The sequence below is a fragment of the Podarcis bocagei genome (assembly GCF_964188305.1).
Source record: "Podarcis bocagei genome assembly, chromosome: 1".
NCBI classification, from domain to species: domain Eukaryota; kingdom Metazoa; phylum Chordata; class Lepidosauria; order Squamata; family Lacertidae; genus Podarcis; species Podarcis bocagei.
The window spans coordinates 139,561,937-139,587,757 of NC_138125.1; the positions used below are offsets into that span (position 1 = coordinate 139,561,937).

Here is a 25,821-nt window from a genome sequence, read left to right on the forward strand (position 1 = left end):
AAAGGGCCAAGACTGCAGCCCCACTACCCCTTTGATTATGTGCAGGTGGCTATACTCGGTCAATTAAATGCCTGAGTTCTAAATATCTCCAGGGTTAGGTGGAGTAAGTCTCTATAGGCAACAGATTCCAGGATATGAGTCTATGAAACCTCTTCTCTGGATATATCTTCATTTCACTTTGCCCACTGAAATGTCCCTGCTTAACACCAGAGGCAGAGCTAGCTGGTCTGGCACCTGGAGCAACCCGCAGGGATGTGGCTAGCCGCCCGTGGGGGTGTGCCAGCGGCGAGGAGCATTCTAGGCGGTGCGCCAGCGGCAGAGAGCGTCCCAGGGGCAGCACCGCCCACGGCGATGTCACCCCCCCCCAGGGATGACCCCTGAGGCGGACCGCCCCCACCTTTCTCCGCCTCTGCTTAAGACTCTAAGCAAAGCTCCCACCCACCTCGTTCCAAATTTCAACTAGAGGAAATGCTATTATTGAAACATATAGTCTCTAAGATAATCTAGCTGCATAGGGCTTTAGAAGTTAAAACCAGTACCTTGAATTGGACATAAAACCAACATGCATAGACAGCTATTATCATGTTGGTAATAGAGTGGATTATAGCAACTAAGCCAAGGCATCGCAGAGCCTGAGGATACTTCTCATATCCTTTGAGGTAAAGGTACAGCTGGTCAAGTAGGTAACTATCTGGGTCATGATGTCTGCTTCATGGAAAATGAGAGATCCAAAAACCATCCTTGACTTCACGCCTCTTTTACTGCGTGCAGTGGGGTTGCCTGGTACATTCCCACTCACCAACCAGCATAACCACTAGTGTCTCTGAATTTTACTTCAGCTAGTCAACCAGGACTTCCAAGCATATCTTTATTTTGTACTAAATTTAGCCATCAACTCATATAAAATCATAAACATAATCTACCAATATAGAATGAATTATCTTTAGTTATTTGTTTGCTTGTTTTTAAATTGCCAGCCAAAAATTATAAGAATTCAATTGGTATTATGAGCAACTTTAAAGTAGGGTGTATATTAGTCTATTTCACAGACATGGTGCACATAGAATCGTGTGTGCAGGTTTTGGTTTCATTTCACTGCTGAAGCTACCCTGGCTGCAAATAGCCTGGAGAGAGATAGAAAACGGTGGTTTCTGTGCTGCAGTCCATTAACTTGCATGATTAAGAATATGCAAACCACGAAGATGCTCACAACCTTGTAAAGACTTTGACCAGAGCAAGACTTCTAAAATCAAGTGCTGACACATGGATACACATGGTAGATTAGAAATGGCAAGCATTATCTATCTAGCTGTGGTTAAACGTTTAATTTACAAATATTATTTGATCTGAAACTAAACAGCATGTTGCAACCACTCTGGTAACCTTTTTTTAGCATCATTTAATAATTCCAAAATGCAAAAAGAGACTCCTTTTGTCTGAAGTTACATTATAAACAATTGACTTCTTTGTTTTGGTAAATATGTATTTTTAAAATATAAAAAAATGGAACTGGATTGACTCTTTTAAATGAAAAAGCGCCACCATATTTTCAGGAGTGCTGTGCAGGAAAGAATAGCTCAGGACCGCCAGTGAGATTTGTACACATTACAGGCTTAAAACACAGTGAGGCTGTTTTTTTCTTGCTGCATTTCAAGTTTAATTTTGTAAATCCTGGTACACATCATCACAGTCTCATGTGTTTCCACTTCATCCATTGTCTGTCCTCAGTTTTTCACCCCTTCACCCACCCCAATTATTATTGGTGAAGTTTTCATCCACCCAACGTTTTCCTCCTAGAGGTCATCTTCCTGTGGCTGCAACTATGATCCTATACATCTTCAAGATGCAATGAGATTTACTCCCAAGTAAGAGGAAAAGTCTAAGTGAACTCATTGCAGAGTTGAAGTTTAACTGTTTCTTAGCATTTCCAGCCCCTCCTTTGACTGACAGATGGACACACACACACACACACACACACCCCTCCCCCCATGTCACCTTTCTAAAAGGCAGCAATGATTCTTTTCTGGTGAGCTGCAGCTGGTGAACCTGGGGCACTCTTGTTTGAGGGGGGGGTGTTGGCAAGAGAGGCACAGGGGACATGCTGCTCAGGCATACTATGGTGCCTGTGTGAAAAACCCAGCTTTGCGGAATGCCCTCCCATCAGATGTCAAGGAAATAAACAACTGTCTGTCTTTTAGAAGACATCTGAAGGCAGCCCTGTTTAGGGAAGTTTGAATGACTGATGTTTGGTCGTGTTTTTAATATTCTGTTCTGAGCTGCCCAGAGTGGCTAGGGCAACCCAGTCAGATGGAAAGAATAGTAGTAGTAAGTTTTGTCTTAGTTTGAGCAAACTTTTTTGAGTAGTAGATCCATCAGCATTGGAGTGACTGTTTGACTCAAATTTCAGGAGTTTGTTAATAAAGAGAGTATGACCTTTCTTGGTAGAATACCACTTGGAATCCCAGACATCTTCAAAAGGCTTATTGCATTCACCTTCCATCAAACAACTGCTAATGGGCTGACTTAAAAAAAAAGAAGAGGACTGTCAACAGTCTATACCTGAGATCTTCACCAATAAAGGAGCACATAACTGGTTGCTTCCATAATTCAGTATCATCTGAGCCACAAGCTCTGCTGCACTACTAGGATTCTATGCTCCTTCCCATCAAATAAAGTTCAAAGGGCATTAAGTTATGTTAGCAGTAAAATGGAACTCTTAGGTGCACCATGGTGTAAGGCTGATTAGTCATTGCTGGGCATCTCTTATGACAACTGTAATTAAAAATGAATTCTCATTTTATGTGATGTGCCAAGGAATAAGAAATGTGAGACTGTGAGCTGTTTCTCATTGTACAACAGAACACTCAGGTTTGCCACTGAGTATACACTCTAAGTTGCAGCCAATCTTGGCTCCACAAAATGCACTTGTAGGAAACACAAGTGTCAAAGCATGTGGGATGCTTGTTATATTTTTAGATACACACTTTAAATTTCTATAACAATGTAATGTATTGAGTAGCCCTCACCCGTGACCTCACTGACCCCAATTCCAAAGAATGGCTGCAATCCTGCACACAATCTCCATAAACCTCAAGCCAACAGAAGCTAAGCAATGCAACTCTGAACAGGTTTGCAGTATAGTGTTATGAGTTTGTGGAGTGCCTGGACTCCCTTTCCAATTCCTGGACCCTCCTTCTAATTCCTGGGTGCCAGACACTGGAATTAGTATGTTAAAATTCAAGTCAGGAGCTAGCCTGGTAATGGCCCACTAAAGATTTGTTAGGGGGACAAAGGGAATGGATCTGCGCAAAACGGCAAATTAGAGGGTCCCATCTCTCATAAAATCATAGGATTGTTGAGTTGGAAGGGACCCTGAGGATTATCTAGTCCAACCCCCCTGCAATGCAGGAATACAGTATGCAGCTATCCCATAAGGGGATCGAACCTGCAACCTTGGTATTATCAGCACCATGCTCTAACCAACTGAGCTAGAAAGACAAAAGCCTTTGAGGAGAGCAGTTTGTTTTAGGATTGCAGTTGGGGATGATGTGGGCTAGGTAAAAGTAGTTGCAGTCTGTTAAAGGCAGCAAGCTAGAGCAGAGCCACAGAGGCTATGGCTGATTTCTGCTGGTATCCAAGGCTTTGGCTATGAGAGAAGCAATACCCTCTCGGAGCGTAAATGCTGTGAACCCCTCCATTGTAGGCTCAGATTGTATGTATGGTAAATAAACTATATATCATAAAGACACCACAGTCTCTGCTGTGCCTCATTTCCAAAGGAAACATGAATCCTGGATAAGGCGCCTAGACCCCTATAATCACACACTTGGAGATTGGGCTGGTGTGGGACAATACTTTTGACCCAGGAGCAAGTTGTGGCAGTTTTTTCTTCTAAAAGCAGCAACAAAATTTCAATGCACTGCTGATAGGGAGTTTCAGCGACGAACAAACACAGGCCAACATTTTCATGAATTTTCAGGGCACCTTTAGATCAGGCTTCCCCAAGTTGGTGTCCTCTAGATGTTTTGCACTAAAGCTTTCATTAAGCCTAGCCGACATGCTGCAGTTCAGGGAGATGCAACTTGTGCCCCCCTCCCCCCAGTCATGGAACTACAACTTCTATCATCACTGGCCATGCTGATTGAGGCAGATGGGAATTGGGAGTCCGACAGAATCTAAAGGTAACAGTTCCACATTCCTTCTGGTAGCCTATAAAGGATTAATAAACTATTTAAAATATGATAAATGAGGATGCTTAATTGAGAACTGTGTTTGTAATATGTTACATTTACTAAATCTATTTTTGAATAGGGTACACGTGTAGTGCAATCCTATTCACGAGTAAGGGCTGGTAAATTCAAGGGCCCTTCCTCCCACGTAAATATGTATAGAATTGCAGCTCTAAAAGCAAATGGAGTACCCTGGGGGAAGTAGCTGTTGCTTGTAGTCATTTACATATTCTAAAACGTCTACTGAGACTCACTTAGCCTCTGGCAATTTGCAAAACTGAAAAGTAAAAAGGTGGGGGAGGGGAAACACAAATCATACAGCATTAAGCATCCATTCCTCTTAAGAGTTAAAACCAGCAGCAGAACAGACTATGTGAGAGGAAACTACTGCAAGGAAGGTCTGGTTTGATTTTGCAGTTCACAAACAGCTCTAATTCACTCTGCTCTCAGCCTTTAAAGGAGCTCTGTCAATACAAAAAAAATGCCTTCTTATGGCAAAAAGTTTTCTGTTCCTGATGTATTTCTATGAAACATTCTTTGTCAAAAGCATCACTAAATAACCCAGGTCCATCCTGGATTCCTCTGTGAACATGAAGCTGCCTGTTTACTATTCAGTTTAAGCCTTTATGCTATTTCTATTTGCTAGGAAATATCCTACTGATTAGCATGTACAAAAGACCCTCAACTGAGCCTCGACCATGTTACTAGAAGAAAAAGAAAAAACAATGTTTTTTCCAATACTTTCCTGGCTTACTCATACAAGGCAAACATTACAACCCCAAAATTCTTCTACAGCTTAGATTTTAAGATAACAAGTTTTAAGAAGGAGAGTTATCTTCCAGCTTTAATTTATTGTTAAAATATGCTTTAAAAAGTATCTACCGTATTTTGCGCTCCATAGGACGCTCCGGCCCATAGGACGCACCTAGTTTTTTTTGGGGGGGGAAATAAAGAAAAAAAATTTATTCCCCCCCAGGTGCGGGGCTGGAAGAACCAGGTCGGGGAACAGTGGGAAGGCACGCTCTGCCTCCCCGCTGTCCCCCGAGTTTGTGGGGCTGGCGATGGGGAGAAGTGCGCTGATCCCGGGACTGCAGGCAGCTCTGCGCAGCCACCAGGAGCGGGGCGGAGCTTCGCCCCCGGCTCCCGGTGGCGGCGCAGAGCTGCGCTGATCCCGTGATGGCAGGCAGCTCTGCGCCGCCATCCGGAGTGGGGCAGGACTTAGCGCCTCGCTCCAGATGGCGGCGCAGAGCTGCGCTGGTCCCAGGACTGCAGGCAGCTCTGCGCGGCCACTGGGAGCAGAGCTGCGCTGATCCCGGGACTGCAGGCAGCTCTGCGCCGCCATCCGGAGCGGGGCGGGACTTCGCGCCCGGCTCCCGGTGGCCGCGCAGAGCTGCGCTGATCCCGGGACCGCAGGCAGCTCTGCGCCGCCATCCGGAGCAGGGCAGGACTTAGCGCCCGCTCCCAGTGGCCGCGCAAAGCTGCGCTGATGTGCTGCGCTGATGTCTACATGTGGTAACTAAATACAAAAGTTTACCAATCGCCGACCTGTAGTCATTGTTGTCTGGCAACTGCTTCGAATCCTGCTGATTCTTCAGGAAGTCAGTAGCCATCGGTGTAGCAACTGGATGTGCGTCTTGCATCTGCATGTGCTCAATTAGCTCGTGGATTTTCTGCCTTTGGCTGAGAAGAAATGATCCGTCCTCTTCTCTTTCCACCTGGATCCCGAGGTAATACTGGACATCTCCTAGCTCCTTGACCTCCACCTCCTTGCTAAGGTGTTTTACTATCTGTGTATAGTCTTTCTCACTTGCTGTGGCAATAATCAGGTCATCAACAAATGCTAGGATATATGAGAATTGTCCATTATTTGACTTACTGTACAAGCACTTGTCAGCGTCGCCTTGCTTGTACCCAAGTTGCGTCAATATTTTATGCAACTTCTGGTTCCAGGCTCTGGCAGCCTGTTTAAGTCCATAAAGTCCTTTCTGGAGTTTGCACACTAAATGTGCCTCATGTGGTTTTATAAAACCTTTGGGCTGCTTCATGTAAATTTCCTCTGAAATCTGCCCATGTAGAAAAGCGGTAGCAATGTCTACGTGTTTCACCCTCATTTTCTTGGAGGCTGCAATGCTTAAAAGCATTCTTACGCTGCTGTACCTCACAGTTGGTACAAAAACTTCATCATAGTCTTCACCAAAACGCTGTGAAAATCCCTGTGCTACAAGTCTAGCTTTGTAGCGCTGCACTTCTCCTTCTGACCCCTTCTTAACCTTGAAAACCCATTTACTGCCAATGGCCTTCTTACCGGGAGGCAGCTCAGTGAGTGTCCAGGTCTTGTTTTGATGCAGTGCATCCATCTCCTCCTGCGCGGCCTTCCTCCAGAGACTGGCTTCTGCAGCTGGCATCTCCTGTATCTCTTCCCAAGTGGAAGGTTCCTGTGGAAACGCCGACCCTGCAAGGTAGGACAACCGTACTGGTGGGACACCTTTGTTGGTTCTGGATGAGCGTCTGACTTCTGGTTCTGCGACCGCATCAGCTTCCTCATCCTCCTCCAACGCAGGCATGTCCCCATCTGAGTCCTCATCTTCATCTCTGGTGCCGCCAGGGTTCTGGTCCTCTGCGTCTTCTAGTGCGTCGCCTGTAGGGGGCGCTGTAACACTCGAAGGCAGATAATTACTTTGTGGGGTCTCAAAAGGGAAATATACAAACTCTTGAGTCCTTTCCGACTCATCTGAAGAATCCACAACAGTGTTCTTAGTGTCTACTTTTCCATATTCATCAAAATAAACCGCATGGTATGCATTTGTCTTACCAGTTTGTAAGTCCATAATTCTGTATCCTTTGCCTCCAGAAGCATATCCCACAAGGATACCTGCTTTTGCCCTGGAGTCAAGCTTGTGTCTGTGTTCCTTGGGCACGTGGAAGTAACACGGACTTCCAAACACACGTATGTGCGACAGATTGGGAGCTTTCCCATGCCAAAGTTCAAATGGTGTGCGCTCTGCACCTTTAGTTGGCAGTCTATTCTGCAAATAGACTGACGTGTACACTCCTTCGGCCCACAGCTTGTGTGGCAAACGTGCATCCTTTAGCATGCACCTTGTCATGTCCATAATGGACCTAAACTTTCTCTCAGCTATGGCATTCTGCTGTGGTGTGTAAGGAATTGTGGTTACGTGTGCAATTCCTTCCTTGGCCAGGAGAGCCTGCATTTCATTTGAGCAGTACTCACCTCCATTGTCGCTCATTAATACAGCTGGAGCTCTTTGGAATTTATTCTTGACCATGGCAATGTATTCCTGGAGCTTGTCCACTGTCTCACTCTTCTCTTTGAGGAAATATACAACACAAAATCTTGAAAAGTCATCCAGAAATATTAAAATATATCTATTCTTTCCCAGTGAGGGAACATTCATGGGTCCACATATGTCAGTGTGCACTATGTCAAGCACTTTGTTGCTTCTTTGTTCTGCACAACGTGGAAATGAAGGTTTTATAGCCTTCTCAGCTTATGCACTTTGCTGGGGCTTTGTTGCTCTGCTTTACCTGCAAACCTCTTACAAGATTTCTTTTCTGTAGATCCAGAATGAGGCTGGTGTCCCTGTGTCCTAGCCTTCTGTGCCATAAGTCCAGATCTGCTTCATCCTTCTGGCTGGAATGTGCCACTTTTGCAGACTGGTTCTCTGAAAGATCAAGCTCATATACACCATTTATTAGCTTTGCTTGAGCAAACACTTTGCCATTTCTAGTCACTTTACATTCTCCATTTCCAAATGTGACCTGGAAACCTTTCTTGTCCAAAGTGGACACGCTGATTAGATTGCAGCTCAGCTCTGGAACGTACAAAACTCTAGAGATTGTGTTCTCAATGCATTCATTGTTTATATTGCATTTCAGGCTCATGGAACCTGCACCTTTTGCTTTAACAATGTTGCCATCTGCAATCTCAATTTCAGATCCTTCTTCATCATTTATTTCATTAATCTCATTAAAATAGTCCTTTTTATATGAAAAATGCGAACTGGCACCTGAATCTAAAATCCATTTATTACGTTTACTTTCACGATTCTGGACAGCTAAATTCCTTTCTTGCAATAACCATGTGCATTCACATTTCCCCTTCTTTTCCCCTTTTGGCCTTTTGGTGGGGTTTCTCTGCTTTAGGAGCTCTGCAGTTCTTTGCAATGTGTCCTTTGTTACAATTGAAGCAAATCACTTTCTTAGGCATCTCTTTGGACTTTGTACATTGCCTAGATGCATAACTGCTGTCCTTGCTTCTAGCATTTCTCACTGGAGATTCAGCTCTATCTCTGCATTCTTCCTTTAAATAACCAATCAAATCTTTAAAAGTCAGACCTTGTCTATGAGCCATCAAACTTACAAATGCGCTAAAGCGTGGTCCAAGTGATGATAACAAAAATGCTATCTTTGTATCCTCATCAAAAGCTTTGGGAGTCAGATCAATTCTTTGAATAATCTCAGTAAACTTGTTGATGTGCTCTGTGAATTCCTCTTTTGAATTCATCCTCAATCTGGTTAATTTACACACCAAGTTTCTGAAGCTGTTTATGCTAGATTCTCCATACACGCGCTCAATATCTCTTAAGATTTGAGATGCATCATCTGTACTATTTATTAATGATAGTTGCTCATCACGAAGTCCACTCAAAATTATGTGTCTAGCTTCGCTGTTCATGCGTTTCCAAGCACTTATCTTGGCTAAATCTTCCTCAGTTGTTCCTGTAGGTTGAGGGTTTAAAGCTTCCAAAATGTGCTTATAATCTAAACACGCTATCAAGCGCTGCTTCCAGTGCATGAAATTGTACTCATTCAGCACAGGCATTCCTAGCTTTGCATCACTATCAAAAGCTGCTTTAGCCATCTTAAAATCCAAAAATTTGAAAATTCTTCAAAATTTCAAAATTTCTCAAAATTTTAAAATCAAAATCTCAAAAATCTCAAAATACAAAACAATTCTTCACTGCCTTGGGTCACTGTGAACTCTGAGGGAAGGAGGGGGGGTTTGCTTAATCCCCACTGCACAATGGAACAATGGACCATGTGCTTACCAGGAAGTTAACTCAGATAAATACTACTCAACTCAAAATCACAATCCAATGCAATCCTTCAAAAATACGCAGAAATATGCAATACTGGGGCCACTAACCCTTTGTGGGAATGTTCTGGGGTGCAGGAGAGGATATATTGACTAATTATATCCTTGTCCAACTTGTGCTAACAAGTTCCCAAAATATCAGCAGAGTTTATAGACATTCCCCTTTTGTACGCAACGGTAACGTGTGCACAGGTTCGCTAGAACCTCTATAATAATTACTCTGGTAATTTCCCCTTTGTTCCCTCTTAAAATACAAGACACAACACAGTCTTTATAAAAGTATAAAAGAGTTTACTCACGATCTGTTCACAATATGATCCCAGACGGCAGACAGGCTTAAAAAGGTAAAATACACTTAGAATCTATCTTATAGGAAGATAGCCCTCTCCTCTCTTGGCTGAGAGCCAAGAGGGCATCCTGCTTGTTCGAAAGGTGATGGCAGAGAGAGAGAGATGGCTGCCTGCCCTGTGCTTTTGTCATTACCTGCACAGGTGAGGCCACACCCACCTCTGGTCACATGTGGAGGAAGTCCGTCCCCAGGAAGTTTACCTGCTTGCTGGACAGACATCCCTCCCCATGTTGTAACATGTACACTCTAGGAATGTTGTCATTGACTGCTCCTGTGTTTACATCCCACAGTTTAGGGAAGCTTTTAATGTTTGATGTATTACTGTATTTTAATATTTGGTTGGAAGCCACCCAGAGTGGTTGGGGAAGCCCAGCCCAATGGGCGGGGTATAAATAAATGATGATGTTGATGATGATGATGATGATGATGTATGGCAGATTTCTAATTCAAAAAAGGTTGATAAATTATCCACAAGATGAATAAAAAAAATTCTCTCACTTTCCTAGGATGCTTAGACCATTCAAGCCATAATCTCTAGGGAGATTATTCAAAGGTTTAAGAATGACATTCTCAAGATGACAAACTAGAAAAGCATTCTATTGGGAAATATCCAGCAGGTGAAATGTGCTCAAGAAAATTAGTTTCCGGCAAACCCAAAGGAATTTGCTTGCTTCCTGTTTAGGTTGTGTTTGTTGTTCTGTCATTTTTTAAAGTTGACATTCCTAAACTGGAGAATACGGTCTTGTAATCACACAGGTGTTTGGTCAACCTGTGGGACTTCTAAAATCTATATTTCTTCCACATTCTGGTATTTCTGCATAACAACTAAGAATACTATAAATAGAAATAACCTCTTACTTAAAATAAAATGTGGGATCAGAAGAGACGCACACATACAGGTGAGACTGCAAACACAGCTAGAGCTTTGTGATCCCAGTCACACTACCTCCCCAGCCTGTCCCCTGGCTCTCATTCTATGGTGAAGTGAGAGAGTACAAACACAAGTGGACAACAGTCTGAGATTTAAAAATAGCCACAAGTTTATTGATTAGAGGTGTAGGTGGAATATTGGCTCAGGCATTGGGTGTATATCCATTCCAACCTCCTACTGGAGGGATAGAACTGCCTCAGGGTCATGCCACGGATTATGGCCTCCCCAAGACATCGATCTACTGAGGTGGCCATCCTAAGGCCACCACTGGAAGCCCTGTGGACCAACTGCACCACACAAACTTCTGGATACGGACACCCATTGAGACCTCTTTAACGGGAAACCCTGAAAATACCGCTGATTCCATACTGGGTGACACAACATTTCACCCAACGCTCAAAGACTAGGAGTCCACCCAATGCCTTAACCACCCAGAGTTGTGACATTTTGCCATGGGGAAGGCAAAACCTCCTGACCGGCCAATTTGTCTACAGGTAAATTTCTTCCTGGCTCCAAATACAGCAACCACTAGTAGGCATAGCAAGGTCAAGAGGTAAGAAAAAACAATAAGCTGAAACAACCCAGGAAAGAAAAGCAATGATAATGTGGAACCTGAAAAGGAAAATAATATTAGCAATGTGATAAGAATTTACTTGAATTAAACAATCCTGGACCAAAGCCTCAAGCTCTGAGCAGTCCAAAAGGCTTTAATATCTTTTCACCACCACCCACAGCCCACTATCAAAGAGAGAATCCTAGAGGGCAGCAAGCAAAGACCACCTAAAACCCTGTGCTTAAATACGTTAATATTGGTTACTGTGTTCTTAACATGTGTAATTGAATGCTACTTGCAAGTTGCCTTAACAGGATTTCTATCTGGATAGGCAAGATATAATTATAATAAATAAAAATTTTAAAAAATCATGAAACACATAAGAAGCTTTGTGGTACATACCAGGGAAACCTAGGTTTCATGCAAGAATGAAATGCTTCACTCCTCACCCCAACAAATACAGACTGTATCAGACTAGTGATTGCTTTAAAAATACATTATGATTTGAAAATGTGAAGCAAATTTCAGCAATCAAGGACAGGTTTATTTGAGAAGGACAAACCAAATTCTCCCCATGCACTGATGCTGCCTAGTCTGCTGAATGGAAAATTGGCATCTAAGCTCATCATACATCTGTGAGACATTTGTTTTGTATAAAGTAACTAACAAATGCAATAAATAATTTCAATTTTAGAGTTTCAGCAAAAAGATGGCTGATTCGCACTACTATTCCAAACTGAGAAAATTCCGTTTTTGAACATTTACGGTAATTATTTTCAAACTGTGGCAGCATCAACTATATTGGACTTTTAAATTTAGAAAAACACACACTACATTACAGAGTTTTAGTGGGAAATGCATGATGTGGAAAGAGATTTTGCTCTCTCCTATATTAATGAAACTAAAGATCATCCAGTTCAATTGTTTGCAGTAGATTTAGGAAAGACAAAACAAGACACTTTCTCAACAAGGCAGAATTACTTCATGGAATCCACTGTTACAAGATCTAGTAATGGTCGCTAGCTCAGATGGCTTTAAGAGGGTACTGGACAAATCATAGAGGAGATGGTTATGAGCAGTTATTAACCATGGAAAACAACTGGAGTCTCCCTATTCAGAGGCAAAATACTACTAAATACCTGTTGCTAGGGGTAAAAAATGTGAAAGGCTTATGAAGTTTTCTTGATGTCCTGACATCCTGTTAACCACTGTGGAGAAATAGTTTGCTGCACTAGGTGGACTTCATTATGGTCAGCTATATAAAATCATTTCATAAATGAAAACAATAAATTAATGGACCTTCAGTCTAATGACCCATCAAGGTTCTTCTTAGGTTTTTAATTTAATCTAAATTGTTTGTTTGTTAGCACTATTTCACAGAAAAGAAACATTTCAATAAAATTATATCACCACACAACTTTAAGTAACTGCTCCAATGTTATGTGACATAGCATCAATAAATGAACATGCTTCCAGAGTTCCTGGGAAAAGCTTATATGAGCTGAAGTAAAATGGAAACATGTGCTACTCCAGGAATTCACTGCCAACATTTAACATGAAATGTAAGCAGAAATGTAAAATAAAATATAGAAGGGAAGGACTCTAAACTCGCAAACACTGATTTTCTGACAGATAAAAAAGATCAGAGGAGAAATAAATTATTTTGTGGTCTTTAAAAAGTATATATTATCCTGCTGTCCAGGGAGTCACTTGGAATAACAAAAGGTGTCATATATTTTATTGTTACGTCTTTACTGCAAGAGGTAACAATGCAATCCCACATTATTAAGTCACTCCGGGCAGATATACACACACTTCAACTGTCTTCTTACATGAAAACACATTGATATATTCATAGAATTGCAAAGAATGATCCTGTGAATTCAAAATGCAATTATATATCAGCTATCGTGCTGCTTAGAGGCACAGCATCTTGAAAATCTGTAGGACTTTCTGATCTGTAGAAACAGTGTTTTAAAGGAAAAACAAGTATCTGCATTTTAGGGCTTTGTTAAACCTAACTGTAAAAATTCTAACTCAGTATAACAAAACATCTGACAGGTTCTTTATAGCAAACTGCATTTCTTGAATTAAACTTTTGCTTACCTTTGAAGCAAAATTCTAATAGTTAAGGTTTTAATAAGCTCAAAAAGAGTGGATAAATCAAAGTTCCTGAGAAACTTAAATACACCAAGGTCTCAAAGATACTGAATCTGACTTCCCCACAAAATGGCATCTTTTTGCGCATAGAAGTGTTGAGAGCTGAGACAAGGAAGTCAAGAAAGCCAAGATTATGTTAATTTAGTAACCCTTACTGATGCCCTGCACCCAGGAGAATTGAGATAACTATTTGTTAGGGCTGCCTCATTACCTAGATTTCAAAGGCAGAATTGATGGGGGGGCAGTTATGAAAGGCAGAGCTTTGTCCTGGATCTTAGGCAAGTCAAGCACTTTTTGGGGGCGTTTTTGTAAAAAAAAAGTTCAGCAACTTTATTTGTATATGTGATGGTGATGGTGTTTAGTATTACTAGCTGTGTGGTTTCTCTAGGTGCTTAAAGCTCTACATCCATGTCATCTGCCAGTTCTGTGCACATCTCTTTTATTGAGCTAAAGGTCTTCTCACTAAGTTCCCTTACATCTAATTTCACAAACTGCAGAGCTTGGGTGACTGGCTCTAGCATTTAAGAATTTTTGCTTAAGATCACAAGACAAACAATAATAGCTGATGTGCAAGAGGTGCACAACAACTGGCACAAAAGCTATCTTATCTTGGTGTTGCTTGAGTTGTGATATAGTACTTGTGTCATTTCAATTGGGGTTTAGGCCTGGGTTAGGCATAGAAACTGCTTTGGGTACCCTTTATGATGACATGTGTCAGAGGAAAACAGGGGAAATGTGTCCCTGTTATTTCTCCTCTCACGGGCTTTCAATACCATCAGCCATAGTATTCTTCTGGAGCAGCTGTCCAAGTTAGCGATAGTTGGCACCGCTTTGTGGTAGTTCCAGTCCTACTTGGATGAACATTTCCATAGGATGATGCTTGAGGAGTGTTCTTTGGTCCTGGGGAGACTTCAATGTGGGATTCCTCAGGGTTCGATTTTATCCCCCATGCTGTTTAACATCTGCATGAAACCACTGAGTGGGGTTATTCAGAGTTTCTGAGTACATTGCTAGCAATCTATATGCTCTACTTGTCATTTACATCTGCAGGTGTGGCAGTGGATGTGCTGGACCATTGTCTTGCAACAATAATGGGATGAAAATCAACAAATTGAAACTCAATCCAGATAAGACTGAGGCAGTGTTTGTGGGCGGTTCCCTAAACCAGATGGAAGGAAGGTTGCCTGCTCTTAATGGGATTACACTCCCTCTGAAGGAACAGGTACATAGCTTAGGAGTACTTGTGGATCCTTTGCTGTTGCTTGAGGCTCAGGTGGCCTCAGTGGTGCGGAGTGCCTTCTCTGAGCTTTGGCTAGTGGTCCAGTTGTGCCCCTATCTGGACAGGGATATCCTAACTACTGTTGTCTATGCTTGGATAAGCTCTAGATTAGATTAGTGCAACATGCTATATGTAGGGCTGTAAGACAGTTCAAACATATTACACTGATCCTGGTCTGACTGCACTGAATGCCAATTAGTTTCTGATTAGTTTCAGCTAGCGCCTTTATTATGCACCTTTAGGCACCAGGCAAAAACATTCCTTTTCAATCAGGTATCCTATATCCTTTCAAATGTGTTTGTGGGAGGGAGGGAGGTGGAGGGGGCTATTGCTTTGTTTTGTATTATGTATTTTGTGTTTTTATCTTGTATTTTTATTCTGTAAACCGCCTTGAGATCTAAGGATGAAAGACAAATTTGATAAATAATAATTATTATAACTTTCTGTAGGGGTCCAGCATTGTGTTTTAACACATCTGATGGAGGAGTTGCTTTGGATATGTAGTTTGCCATATTCAGCTTTTCCTGGTGTTCAGGTTGGACAGTACCGGTAGCTTCCTCAGTATTTTCAGTTGGGATGTTCTCGTGCCCTGGCCCTGTCTATTGCTGGATATTTTCTGCCTCTTTTAAAGCAGACACATTTGGTGCTACTTGCATGATTGCTGAAGAACTCATGTCTTCAGTATGCATCTGGAGCTCACTAGCTGTCTTCTGCTTTTTGAACTAGTTGCAGATATCCATAGCTAAAGAAACAAAAGCTCCTCTTCTTTGCTTTCTCTCTAGCAACCTTATATAGAAAGCCCTTCTGCCTTTCAACCTTCAAGCAATCAAAACAGTAGCACTAAGTCTCTGTTTCCAAATGAAATTATTTTTGCTACCGGTTTCCTGAGAACCACAACTCCTTCGTTCATATTATCTTTGCATTTTGGGGGTTTCCAAATTTTTAGAATCAGAATCAGAATTTGATTTCAAATCTTGTAACATTTCCAGAAGCAGCTTTCGTCTGAGCTGCCTCCAGGCCCAGGATGTTTTTCCTCTAGAAAAGTGAAGAGAGTCAAAGTCTGGCAGCCACTCTCAATAGGACCAGTGTCAGAGATCACTCTAAATCTCTTGCTGACTAGCTGGCGTGTGTGTGTGTGTCTGTGTATATCAAAAGAAATAAATGCATATAATATTTGGGAGTGGGGGGTTATTTCAGATGCAAGGGGAAATACCTCTACACAAAAGGGCCTCATAGAACCTCCATTCTCCATGGTCATTTTCACCTCCCACTGTACCATTTATTCACGGGGTCCCTACCCATCCACTTCTTTTATTTCACTGCATATAGAAATGGTTGCATTGTTACGAGTAAGTATTTGGCAACTAGCATTAACAGTTAATTATTCTCTATGATAGTTTAAAAAATCAAATACATAAATAAGCAATTTTAGAAGGTAGTTCCTACCAGTTCACTGCCAGAGCATGTACTTTCAAGGTGTTGCTCAACCTATATATTCCAGACTTTAGATGGCGCAAACATTCTTTTGTACGAGCAAGGTAGGGATTCACTTGAATATCTTCAGGAAACACTGAATCCTAGAACAAACACACAAAAAAGCAAGCATATAAGTAACCCTCAGTGCTTATATAGGTTCTGAACAATATTTGTATTTACAATTTAACCAGAGATGGTAAACACAACAAGCTGGAACCAATGCTTTTTTCTTACATAATGAGATTCACATAAGTAAGAAATACATGTGGAGTCAATTTCATTGAACAGTGTCGTCAAATATTTTCTAAAGATAAGTCAGCAGGCTAGAAAATTTACTATTAACTCTAATTAACCAGGCTAAATAGGCTTTATTAAAAATTGATTGTAATTTAACAATGTCAGGAGAGAATTTGACCTTATATAGTATACCTTAAGCAATAAAGGATTAGAGGGTTTCGAAACTCAATAATGTTTGCAAAATTATCACTCTACATTGTTAAATAGTGATATCATTTAAAAAAGATAAAGAACATACAAGTTCCTCTCAAACTACTATCATCCCTGGAGATTAAAAATACCAAATATTAAAAAAAAATCTCAGTATCTGAATCTCCATGCATAACAAAGATGCTCATTTGTAGCCATTTCATTCTGAAACCCTTCTGGTTAATTTTATGATTAAACACAAGGAATACACCTAAAGCAATCACATTCTACAACTGCAAAATATGAGGAAGATATAACTTAAAGCCTGAATTCATATTCTATGTCTTCAAAGGATCAGAAAGCGCAAAATAAAATTTCACAAAACTAAAAAAAAATGAAAGAGGATTATAACATTCTTGTTCCATTTCCTCATTCTGTCCCTGCTTTTTGCTTATACAACCAAACTATTTGGATATATGGTACAATTTTTGAAGTGCATGACTTATTTTGAAGATCAGAGCTAACAGGGCAGCAGTTGAAGAAGGAGCAAAAAAGGTTTTCTTGTGTGTGTGTGTGTGTTTCTTCGTGGCTGATTAGCTGTTCTCCCTGTGCAAAGGTCAGAGGGGGCAGGGTTTCTGTTGAGGCAGGGGATTAGCTGTGGGAGGAGCCTAGCGGCGCGCGCAGTTTGATCCATCTTTTAGATTTAGGGGAGCTAGTCTCAAACGTTTGTTGGGGGAGAACTAGGTTTTTTTCTTGTGGGGGGAGTTATTTGTCCTGTCTTCACGCTTTTTATCATGGAGGACCGCTGTAGCCACCCCCAACGACACGTTCTCAAGATGGAGGGGGAGGGAGCAGCTGCAGTCGCCTGCGGTTCCTGCGCAATGTTTGCCATCTTGCCAAAGGTTGCAGGCAGCTTTACCTGCAGCAATTGCATGTTGACTGCCCTCTTAAAAGACAAAGTCCAGCAACTGGAGGAACGTGTAGCTACGCTCCAAAGAATTAGAGAGCTGGAGCTCTTCTTGGAAGCAACAGAGCACACCGTCTCCACCAAGGAGGAGACAGGGGACTCCCCTGAGAAAGAGGCTAGTTCACCAACACAGGAGCCAGATATATGGAGAAACATGATTCAAAGAAGTAGGAGGCCCAGGGTTCGCTCTGATTGTTTAGAAATACACAATCGCTTTGAGGTCCTCTCCCTTAGCATGGAAGACGAAGAGCAGACTCCATTTGAGTATCTCTCCCTCATTACAGTCGATCAGGTATATGAAGATGAGCAGCAAAGTCAGTCCTCAGGGAATGTGCAGGCGACCTTGGAACGGACAGCTCACGGAAGAACCCCGACCAAACCTAAGAGGAGGTGTGTAGTGGTGATAGGGGATTCCCTACTGAGGGGAACAGAAGCAGTGATCTGTGGGCCTGATAAGATGTCTCGGGAAGTGTGCTGTCTCCCCGGGGCTAAGATCCAAGATGTAACTGAACGACTGCAAGGAATCATAAAACCCACTGACAAATACCCCTTCCTCTTGGTTCATGTGGGAACCAATGACACTGCAAGCAATAGCCTCCAGAAGATCAAAAGAGACTACGAGGCTCTCGGCAGGAAATTGAAGCAACTAAAAGCACAAATTGTCATCTCATCTGTCCTCCCAGTTGAATGATGTGGCCCAGGGAGAGAGGGAAAAATTGTGGAAGTGAACAGCTGGCTTCGCAAATGGTGTAAACAGTAACGGTTTGGATTCTTAGATCACGGACTGCAGTTTCTTGAAGATGGACTTCTGGCAAGCGATGGGCTGCACCTCACAACGGTTGGGAGAAATGTTTTTGCCAAAAATCTCAGAAACCTCATCAGGAGGGCTTTAAACTGACTAATGTGGGGGAGGGAGACAGTGCTCCTGAAGGTAGGAGTCTATCAATTGATGAAGATGATCATCCAAATGTCATAGACCAAATGGAACAAACAGCACGCAGACCTAGTGGTGGGAGGAAAAAATCCTTAAATAAGAGACACGGGGGAATGATTAATGGACTTCAATGTCTGTACACTAATGCGCAAAGCATGGGAAATAAACAAGATGAGCTTGAACTCTTGGTACAGCAAACTAAATATGATATAATAGGCATCACTGAAACCTGGTGGGATAAGTCTCACGATTGGAATGTAATAATGGGGGGATACAATCTATTTCAGAGAAACAGACAAGACAAGATAGGAGGAGGAGTGGCGTTATATGTCAGGGATGTGTATAGCTGTGAAGAGATCCAAGATTTAGAACCACAAAGCCAAAGTGAGAGCACTTGGGTCAAAATTAAGGGAGAGAAGAATAACAGAGACCTCATTGTGGGAGTTTACTATAGATCCCCAAGCCAAACGGAGGACATAGATGATGCCAAGCATGCAAAAGGAAGGGAGATAGTAGTAATGGGGGACTTCAATTACCCGGATATTTGTTGGATGTCAAACTCAGCCAAGAGCATAAGGTCAAACAGATTCCTCACTGGCCTTGCAGACAACTTCATTGTCCAGAAAGTGGGAGAAGCAACAAGAGGAACAGCCATTTTAGATCTGGTCCTAACCAATATTGATGACCTGGTTAGTGGGGTAGAAGTGGAAGGATCATGTGATGGGATGATGAGCTGCTTGTGCGTAAAATCCTAGTCCCTCAGAGTTTGGTCAAGTCCGCAAACCTCTGTCTGTGACGGAGCGCCTTAAACATGGCTCCGTCAGTCACTGGCAGATTCCGACAGTGGTTGCTTTCGGAATCGCTTCCAACATAAAAGCTCCTTAACGGAAACACGTCTTCTGGACTCACGGCATGACAGTTTCCGGCGAGGAGTGGGTGTCCCTATGGGAGGTCCAGAAACCTCCCCACTGTTCTCGCTGGAAGTGTCTCTGAGCCATCCCTCCTGCTCACTTTCCCTCAGAGACCCTCCTCTCCCCCTGCTGGTTCCCTCTTCAGCTGCCGAGTCTCTCCCAACCTCCGTGAGCCCTTCCACCACCTGTCCTTCCGATGGCAGTTCCCTGACATCCACCTCCCCTCCAGGGCCCCCTTCACCCCCTCCCGTTCCCTCTCCTCTGGGCGGTGAGGAGGTAAAACCCCGGAAAGAATCTCCTTCATCTTCAGACGTCTCGAACATTTCCCTCCACCGGTTGCAGTTCCTGGCCTCTGAGTCCTCCTCCTCCTCGGAATCGGTTCCTCCTTCCAACTCCGATTCTGTGAACCCCTCCAACTCCTCTTCCTCGTCGGTGGTGCCAAAGTATTCCCTCCGGAACCTCGCTACAGGCTGAGGTTTCTGTGGGAACCTTTGATGGAATGTTTCTATTAAGACCTCGTCATTGACATCCTCTGCCATGACCCAGGTGTTTTCTGACTCCGGTTCCCCTTCCCACCTTACCAAATACTCCACCTGATCACCCTTCCACCTGGAGTCGATGATCTCCGCCACATGGCTGCTGTGTTCCCTTTCTTCCATTGCTGGTCCCCGTGTGAACCTCCCTTCTCGGTCCCCCTTATACGGTGACAGCAACGACCTGTGGAACACTGGGTGCAGTTTCATGTGGTTCGGTAACCGGAGTCTGAAAGCCACTGGGTTGACCTGTTGCAGGACCTCAAATGGCCCCAATCTTTTGGGTCTTAACTTCTTACAACCCCCTTTGAACGGTAACCCTTGGGTTGACAGCCACACCTGATCCCCCACCTAATGGTTTCACCTTCTCTTCGGTTTTTGTCTGCCTGCCTCTTATACTCCTCCTTGGCCCTTTCTAAGTTGAGTTGGAGCTGACGATGGATCGCTTCCATTTCTTCTACAAACTGTTCGGCAGCCGGGACGCTCCATCTCTCCCCCCCTCCCCCGGGGAAAGCCCTGGGATGACACCCGTAATTAGCCAAAAAGGGGCTCATCCCTGTGGACACATTCTCCGCATTGTTGTAGGCAAATTCCGCCAATGCCAGCTTCTCTACCCAATCATTCTCTCTATCATTGACATAACACCTCAGGTATTGCTGGAGGATGCCATTTGCTCTTTCTGCCTGCCCGTTGGTTTCAGGGTGCCGGGCAGTCGAAAAATTGACCTCGACGTGCAGTAGGCTCATGAGCTTCCTCCAGAACCTGGACGTAAATTGTTTCCCTCTGTCTGACACCACCCTCAAGGGGGCGCCATGCAACCTAAAAATGTGTTCTACAAACAATTTAGCTGTCTCTTCCGCCGTGACTGCATGCAAGCAGGCTATAAAGTGGCACATCTTGGTTAATAGGTCTACTACCACCATGATGGCGGTTTTCCCTTTGGACTTCGGCAAATCAGTCATAAAATCTATCGACACTGCCTCCCATGGTCGTTCTGGTGTGGGTAGCGGTTCTAATAACCCCGCCGGCGCCCGCCTCTCTCCTTTGGCTCGCTGGCATTGGTCACACCCTCTTACATACTCCCGTACATCTTCCCTGACCTTGGGCCACCAAAATTCCCTGGTGACCAACCACATGGTTTTGTGTTGCCCAAAATGCCCCGCTGTGGGGCTGTCGTGCAACTGCTTGAGTACTCTTCCCCTCAATTCTCCTTCCGGTATATACAGTGCCCCCTTGTAATACAAGGCCCCGTTTCTCTCCTCAAAACCTCCGGGTGTCTCCCCCTCCCTCCTGAGACCTCTGAGTTTGTCCTGGGCGTATTCATCATTCTCCGTTCCCTCTACCAGTTCTCTTTGCCCCACCAATGCCGCCCCACACACCCAGCGGTCCTCTGGGATGACATGTCTCTCTTCGGGTGCTCCCTCCCGCTCCAAATATTCAGGTTTGCGTGAGAGAGCGTCCGCCCTAATGTTCTCTGGGCCTGGCACGTAACAAATTTCAAAGTTGAATTTGGAGAACTCCTGGGCCCATCTCACTTGCCGTTGGTTGAGTACTCGTGCCGTTCTCCAATACTCTAGGTTCTTGTGGTCAGTGCACACTTGCACCTTATGTTGCGCGCCAATTAGTAGGTGCCTCCATCTTCGGAACGCCTCGTGAATGGCGAGTAGTTCTCGGTCATACACCGTGTAGTTCCTCTCGGATTTGTTCAGCTTTCACGAGAAAAAGGCACACGGTCTCCACTCCAACTTCTCTTTCCCTGGCTGCAGAAGCACCGCTCCTATCGCTCTGTCTGAGGCGTCGGTTTCTACTCGCATTGGTTTTTGTAAATCCACATGCAGGAGCTGTTCTTCAGAAGCGAACGCCCTTTTCAGTTCCTCGAATGCTCACTCCGCCTCCTCCGTCCAAACGAATTTCTTCTTACTGCTGAGACAGTCCGTAATTGGAGCCATCAGATGGGCAAAGTTTCGGATGAACTTCCGATAGAAGTTTCCAAACCCTAGGAATCTCTGCACATCCTTCTTTGTTCTCGGTGTTTTCCATTCCAGCACCGCTTGGACCTTGCCTGGGTCCATGGCCAATCCCTTGTCTGACAAGCGGTACCCCAGGAATTCCACCTCCTTGGTATGAAACTGACACTTCTCCAGTTTCACCCACAGTTGGTTGGCTTGCAGTTGCCCAACACTTCTCTGACGTCTCTCACATGCTGCTCCTCATTCTCTGAATACACCAACACGTCATCTAAGAAGGCCACGCAATTCTTGTAAAGCAACGGTCCCAGGACGTGGTTCATAAACGATTGAAAACACGCTGAACCTGCTTGTAGACCGAAGGGCATAACGAGATATTCAAATGCCCCCAATGGGGTGAACATGGTGGTTTTCCATTCATCCCCCTTCCTTATTTGTATCAGGTTGTACGCCTCCCTCAGGTCCAGCTTTGTAAAAATCTTTCCCTTCCGCACCCTTGTCAAAATGTCATCGATTCTGGGCATAGGGAAGGCCACTGGTTCTGACACTGCATTTAAGGCCCAAAAGTCCACGACCAGCCTCGGCTTGTCCGTGTGTTTTTTGTCCACAAAAAACACTGGGCTGCCCCCCACCGCCCTGGACTCTCTGATGAAACCTCTCTTCAGATTTTTGTCAATGAACTCCCTTAGTTCCAACATCTCCCTGTCTGACATGGCGTACAGCTTGCCTACTGGGAGCTGTGCCCCAGGGAGTAAATTGATTTGACAGTCAAAGGGTCTATGCGGGGGTAGTTTGTCAGCTTCCCTTTCACTGAAGACGTTGCACAGGTCTGCGTATTGTCGTGGCACCTTCCCTTTCTCCGTTACTTCGGTCCCTGCTAGCGTGGCTTGGGCCCCTGCAGAAGCTTTCCCCTCTTTGCAGTGTTCTAGACAGTGTGCTGACCCAAAGGAAACCACTCTCTGATGCCAGCCCACTAGCGGATCATGTAACGCTAGCCAGCTCATCCCCAAAATGATGGGAGCTCCTCCCAAGGTGGCCACATTAAACACTATCAGTTCGGTGTGTCTTGCCACCTTCATAATCATTGGGACGGTCTGTAGGCTAACTTCTCCTCCCAACAGCTCCCTCCCATCGATCGTGGTCACCTGTAAAGGGTTGCTCAAAGGGATAGTCTGTATCTGGTGTTCAGCTGCAAACTCCTTGCTCATGAAATTACAGGAGCTGCCTGAGTCCAAAAGCGCCTTTATCTTTAGAGGGTGTCCATTTGGCAGCTCTAGCGACACCTCTATCACTAGGGCTGGTTTAGGAGGTTCCGGCGTGGGCACTTTCACTGCTCTTTGGCCTGGCTGCTGTGCCCCGACGGTGGCAGCCAGGCGTTGGCTTTTACTTGCTCCGGTACTTCTTCCTCTCTTCCCCCAACAGCTCCCGCCATCCCTTGCCATTCCTTTCTTTGGGGGCAGACTCTGGCAAAGTGACCTGGCTGTTGGCAGAGATAGCATTTCCTGGCGCCTTTCCCCTCCTTCTTTCCCCCTTCACTGGGCTTTGAAACTGCATGCGCGCGCGCTGTTCCGATTTCCATCGGCTCTGCCGGCGGGAAAGTTGGCTCTGGAATCTCTGGAATGCGGAACTCCTTCCAATGTTCCCCCTTCCCTTCCCGCCTCTCCAAAGCTCTCGCCTCCTGGCGCGCTCCTATGGACAGCGCGGATTTTGTCAGCTGGTCCATAGACTCAGCCCTGGGGCCCCGGGAAAGTTCATCTTTCACAGCCGAAGAAAGCCCTTCTTCAAACAGCATTTGTATGGGTTCCGCCGATAGGTCCCACGCCAATCTGTGGATCAACATGGTGAACTCAGTCCAGTACTCACGGACAGATCGGCTCCCCTGTTTGCAAGCCATTAACTGTCTGCGCACCACTCCCAGCTCAATATCGCTGGAAAACATCAGATCCATGGCTCGATAAAACTTCCTCGTGTCCTTTAGGACGTCATTATTCGCTGCCATCAGGGACCTAACCCAGTCTTTCGCCCCCTTTTCGAGATGCCCAATCACGAATGCCACCCGCGATTCCTCCTCGGGGGAGTCATCAAACTGCAGATTGAGGGCATATTGCATCTCTGTCCGAAAGGCATGATAGTCCTTGGGCTCCCCCCCAAACTTCTGCACCAATCCTGGTACCTTTCTGGCGAGTGGGGTGGTCTTCCCCTTCCCTGCATCTTGAGCCCTCCTCTCCTCGAGCCTCGCCGTCTGCAGCGCTAGCTGGACCTCCAACACCCGGTACCTTTCTTCCAGGCTTGGACCGGCTCCAGCTCCTGCTTCTCCGGTGGCGCCTGGGTTGCTCATGATGCCTTCTGTTGCACAAGCTGCTTTCAAAGACTGTCGGAATGCTGTGATGGGATGATGAGCTGCTTGTGCGTAAAATCCTAGTCCCTCAGAGTTTGGTCAAGTCTGCAAACCTCTGTCTGTGACGGAGCGCCTTAAACATGGCTCCGTCAGTCACTGGCAGATTCCGACAGTGGTTGCTTTCGGAATCGCTTCCAACATAAAAGCTCCTTAACGGAAACACGTCTTCTGGACTCACGGCGTGACAGTTTCCGGCGAGGAGTGGGTGTCCCTATGGGAGGTCCAGAAACCTCCCCACTGTTCTCGCTGGAAGTGTCTCTGAGCCATCCCTCCTGCTCACTTTCCCTCAGAGACCCTCCTCTCCCCCTGCTGGTTCCCTCTTCAGCTGCCGAGTCTCTCCCAAACTCCGTGAGCCCTTCCACCACCTGTCCTTCCGATGGCAGTTCCCTGACAGATCATTAGGCGCGAGTGATCATGCTCTTCTGAAGTTTACTATACAGCGGAAAGGAGCAGCCAAGCATACTAGGACTCAATTTCTTGACTTTAAGAAAGCCGACTTCATAAAACTTAGGGAAATGCTGGGTGAGATCCCATGGACAGTAATACTAAAAGGAAAGGGAGTTAATGATGGCTGGGAGTTTGTTAAGAGGGAGATAGTAAAAGCACAATGTCAGGCAATACCAATGAGACGGAAACATGGAAGGTGCCTAAAGAAGCCAGGGTGGCTATCTAAAGAACTTTTAACTGAGTTAAGATTAAAAAAGGATGTGTACAAAAAATGGAAAAGGGGGGGAACCACCAAAGAGGAATTCAAACAAATAGCCAGCACGTGTAGACACAAAGTCAGAAAAGCTAAAGCACAGAATGAGCTCAGGCTTGCTAGAGAGGTTAAAAGCAACAAAAAAGGCTTTTATAGGTATGTTCGTAGCAAAAGGAAGAACAAAGAAACAGTGGGGTCACTCAGAGGAGAAGATGGTGAAATGCAAACAGGGGACACAGAAAGGGCTGAACTCCTCAATGCCTTCTTTGCCTCAGTCTTCTCCGATAAAGAAAACAATGCCCGACCTGAAGAATTTGGAGCAAATGATTCAGCAAAGGAAACACAGCCCAGAATAACTAAGGAGATAGTACAAGAATACTTGGCTAGTTTAGATGTATTCAAGTCTCCAGGGCCAGATGAACTGCATCCAAGAGTATTAAAAGAACTGGCACATGTGATCTCAGAACCACTGGCAGTCATCTTTGAGAATTCCTGGAGAACAGGCGAAGTCCCGGCAGACTGGAGGAGGGCAAATGTTGTCCCTATTTTCAAAAAGGGGGAAAGAGAGGACCCAAATAATTACCGCCCAGTCAGTCTGACATCAATAGCAGGGAAGATTCTGGAGCAGATCATTAAGCAAACAGTCTGTGAGCACCTAGAAAGGAATGCTGTGATCACCAATAGTCAGCATGGATTTCTGAAAAATAAGTCATGTCAGACTAACCTGATCTCGTTTTTTTGACAGAATTACAAGCCTGGTAGATGAAGGGAACGCAGTGGATGTAGCCTACCTAGATTTCAGCAAGGCATTTGACAAGGTGCCCCATGATATTCTTGTAAAGAAGCTGGTAAAATGCGGTCTTGATTGGCTACCACTCAGTGGATTTGTAAC

The 25,821-nt window shown here is 44.5% G+C and overlaps 1 protein-coding gene across 2 annotated transcripts in view; it reads right to left on the bottom strand.

Moving 5' to 3' along the window:
- The window catches only part of SPAG16 (sperm associated antigen 16), a 466,237-nt gene that overhangs the window by 375,056 nt on the left and 65,360 nt on the right, over positions 1 to 25,821 (bottom strand). For both annotated transcript variants that reach the window (XM_081172704.1, XM_081172703.1), the window contains exon 10: positions 16,064 to 16,194. In XM_081172704.1, the coding sequence (XP_081028830.1) occupies positions 16,064 to 16,194 (131 nt within the window). The remainder of the gene's footprint in view (positions 1 to 16,063; positions 16,195 to 25,821) is intronic.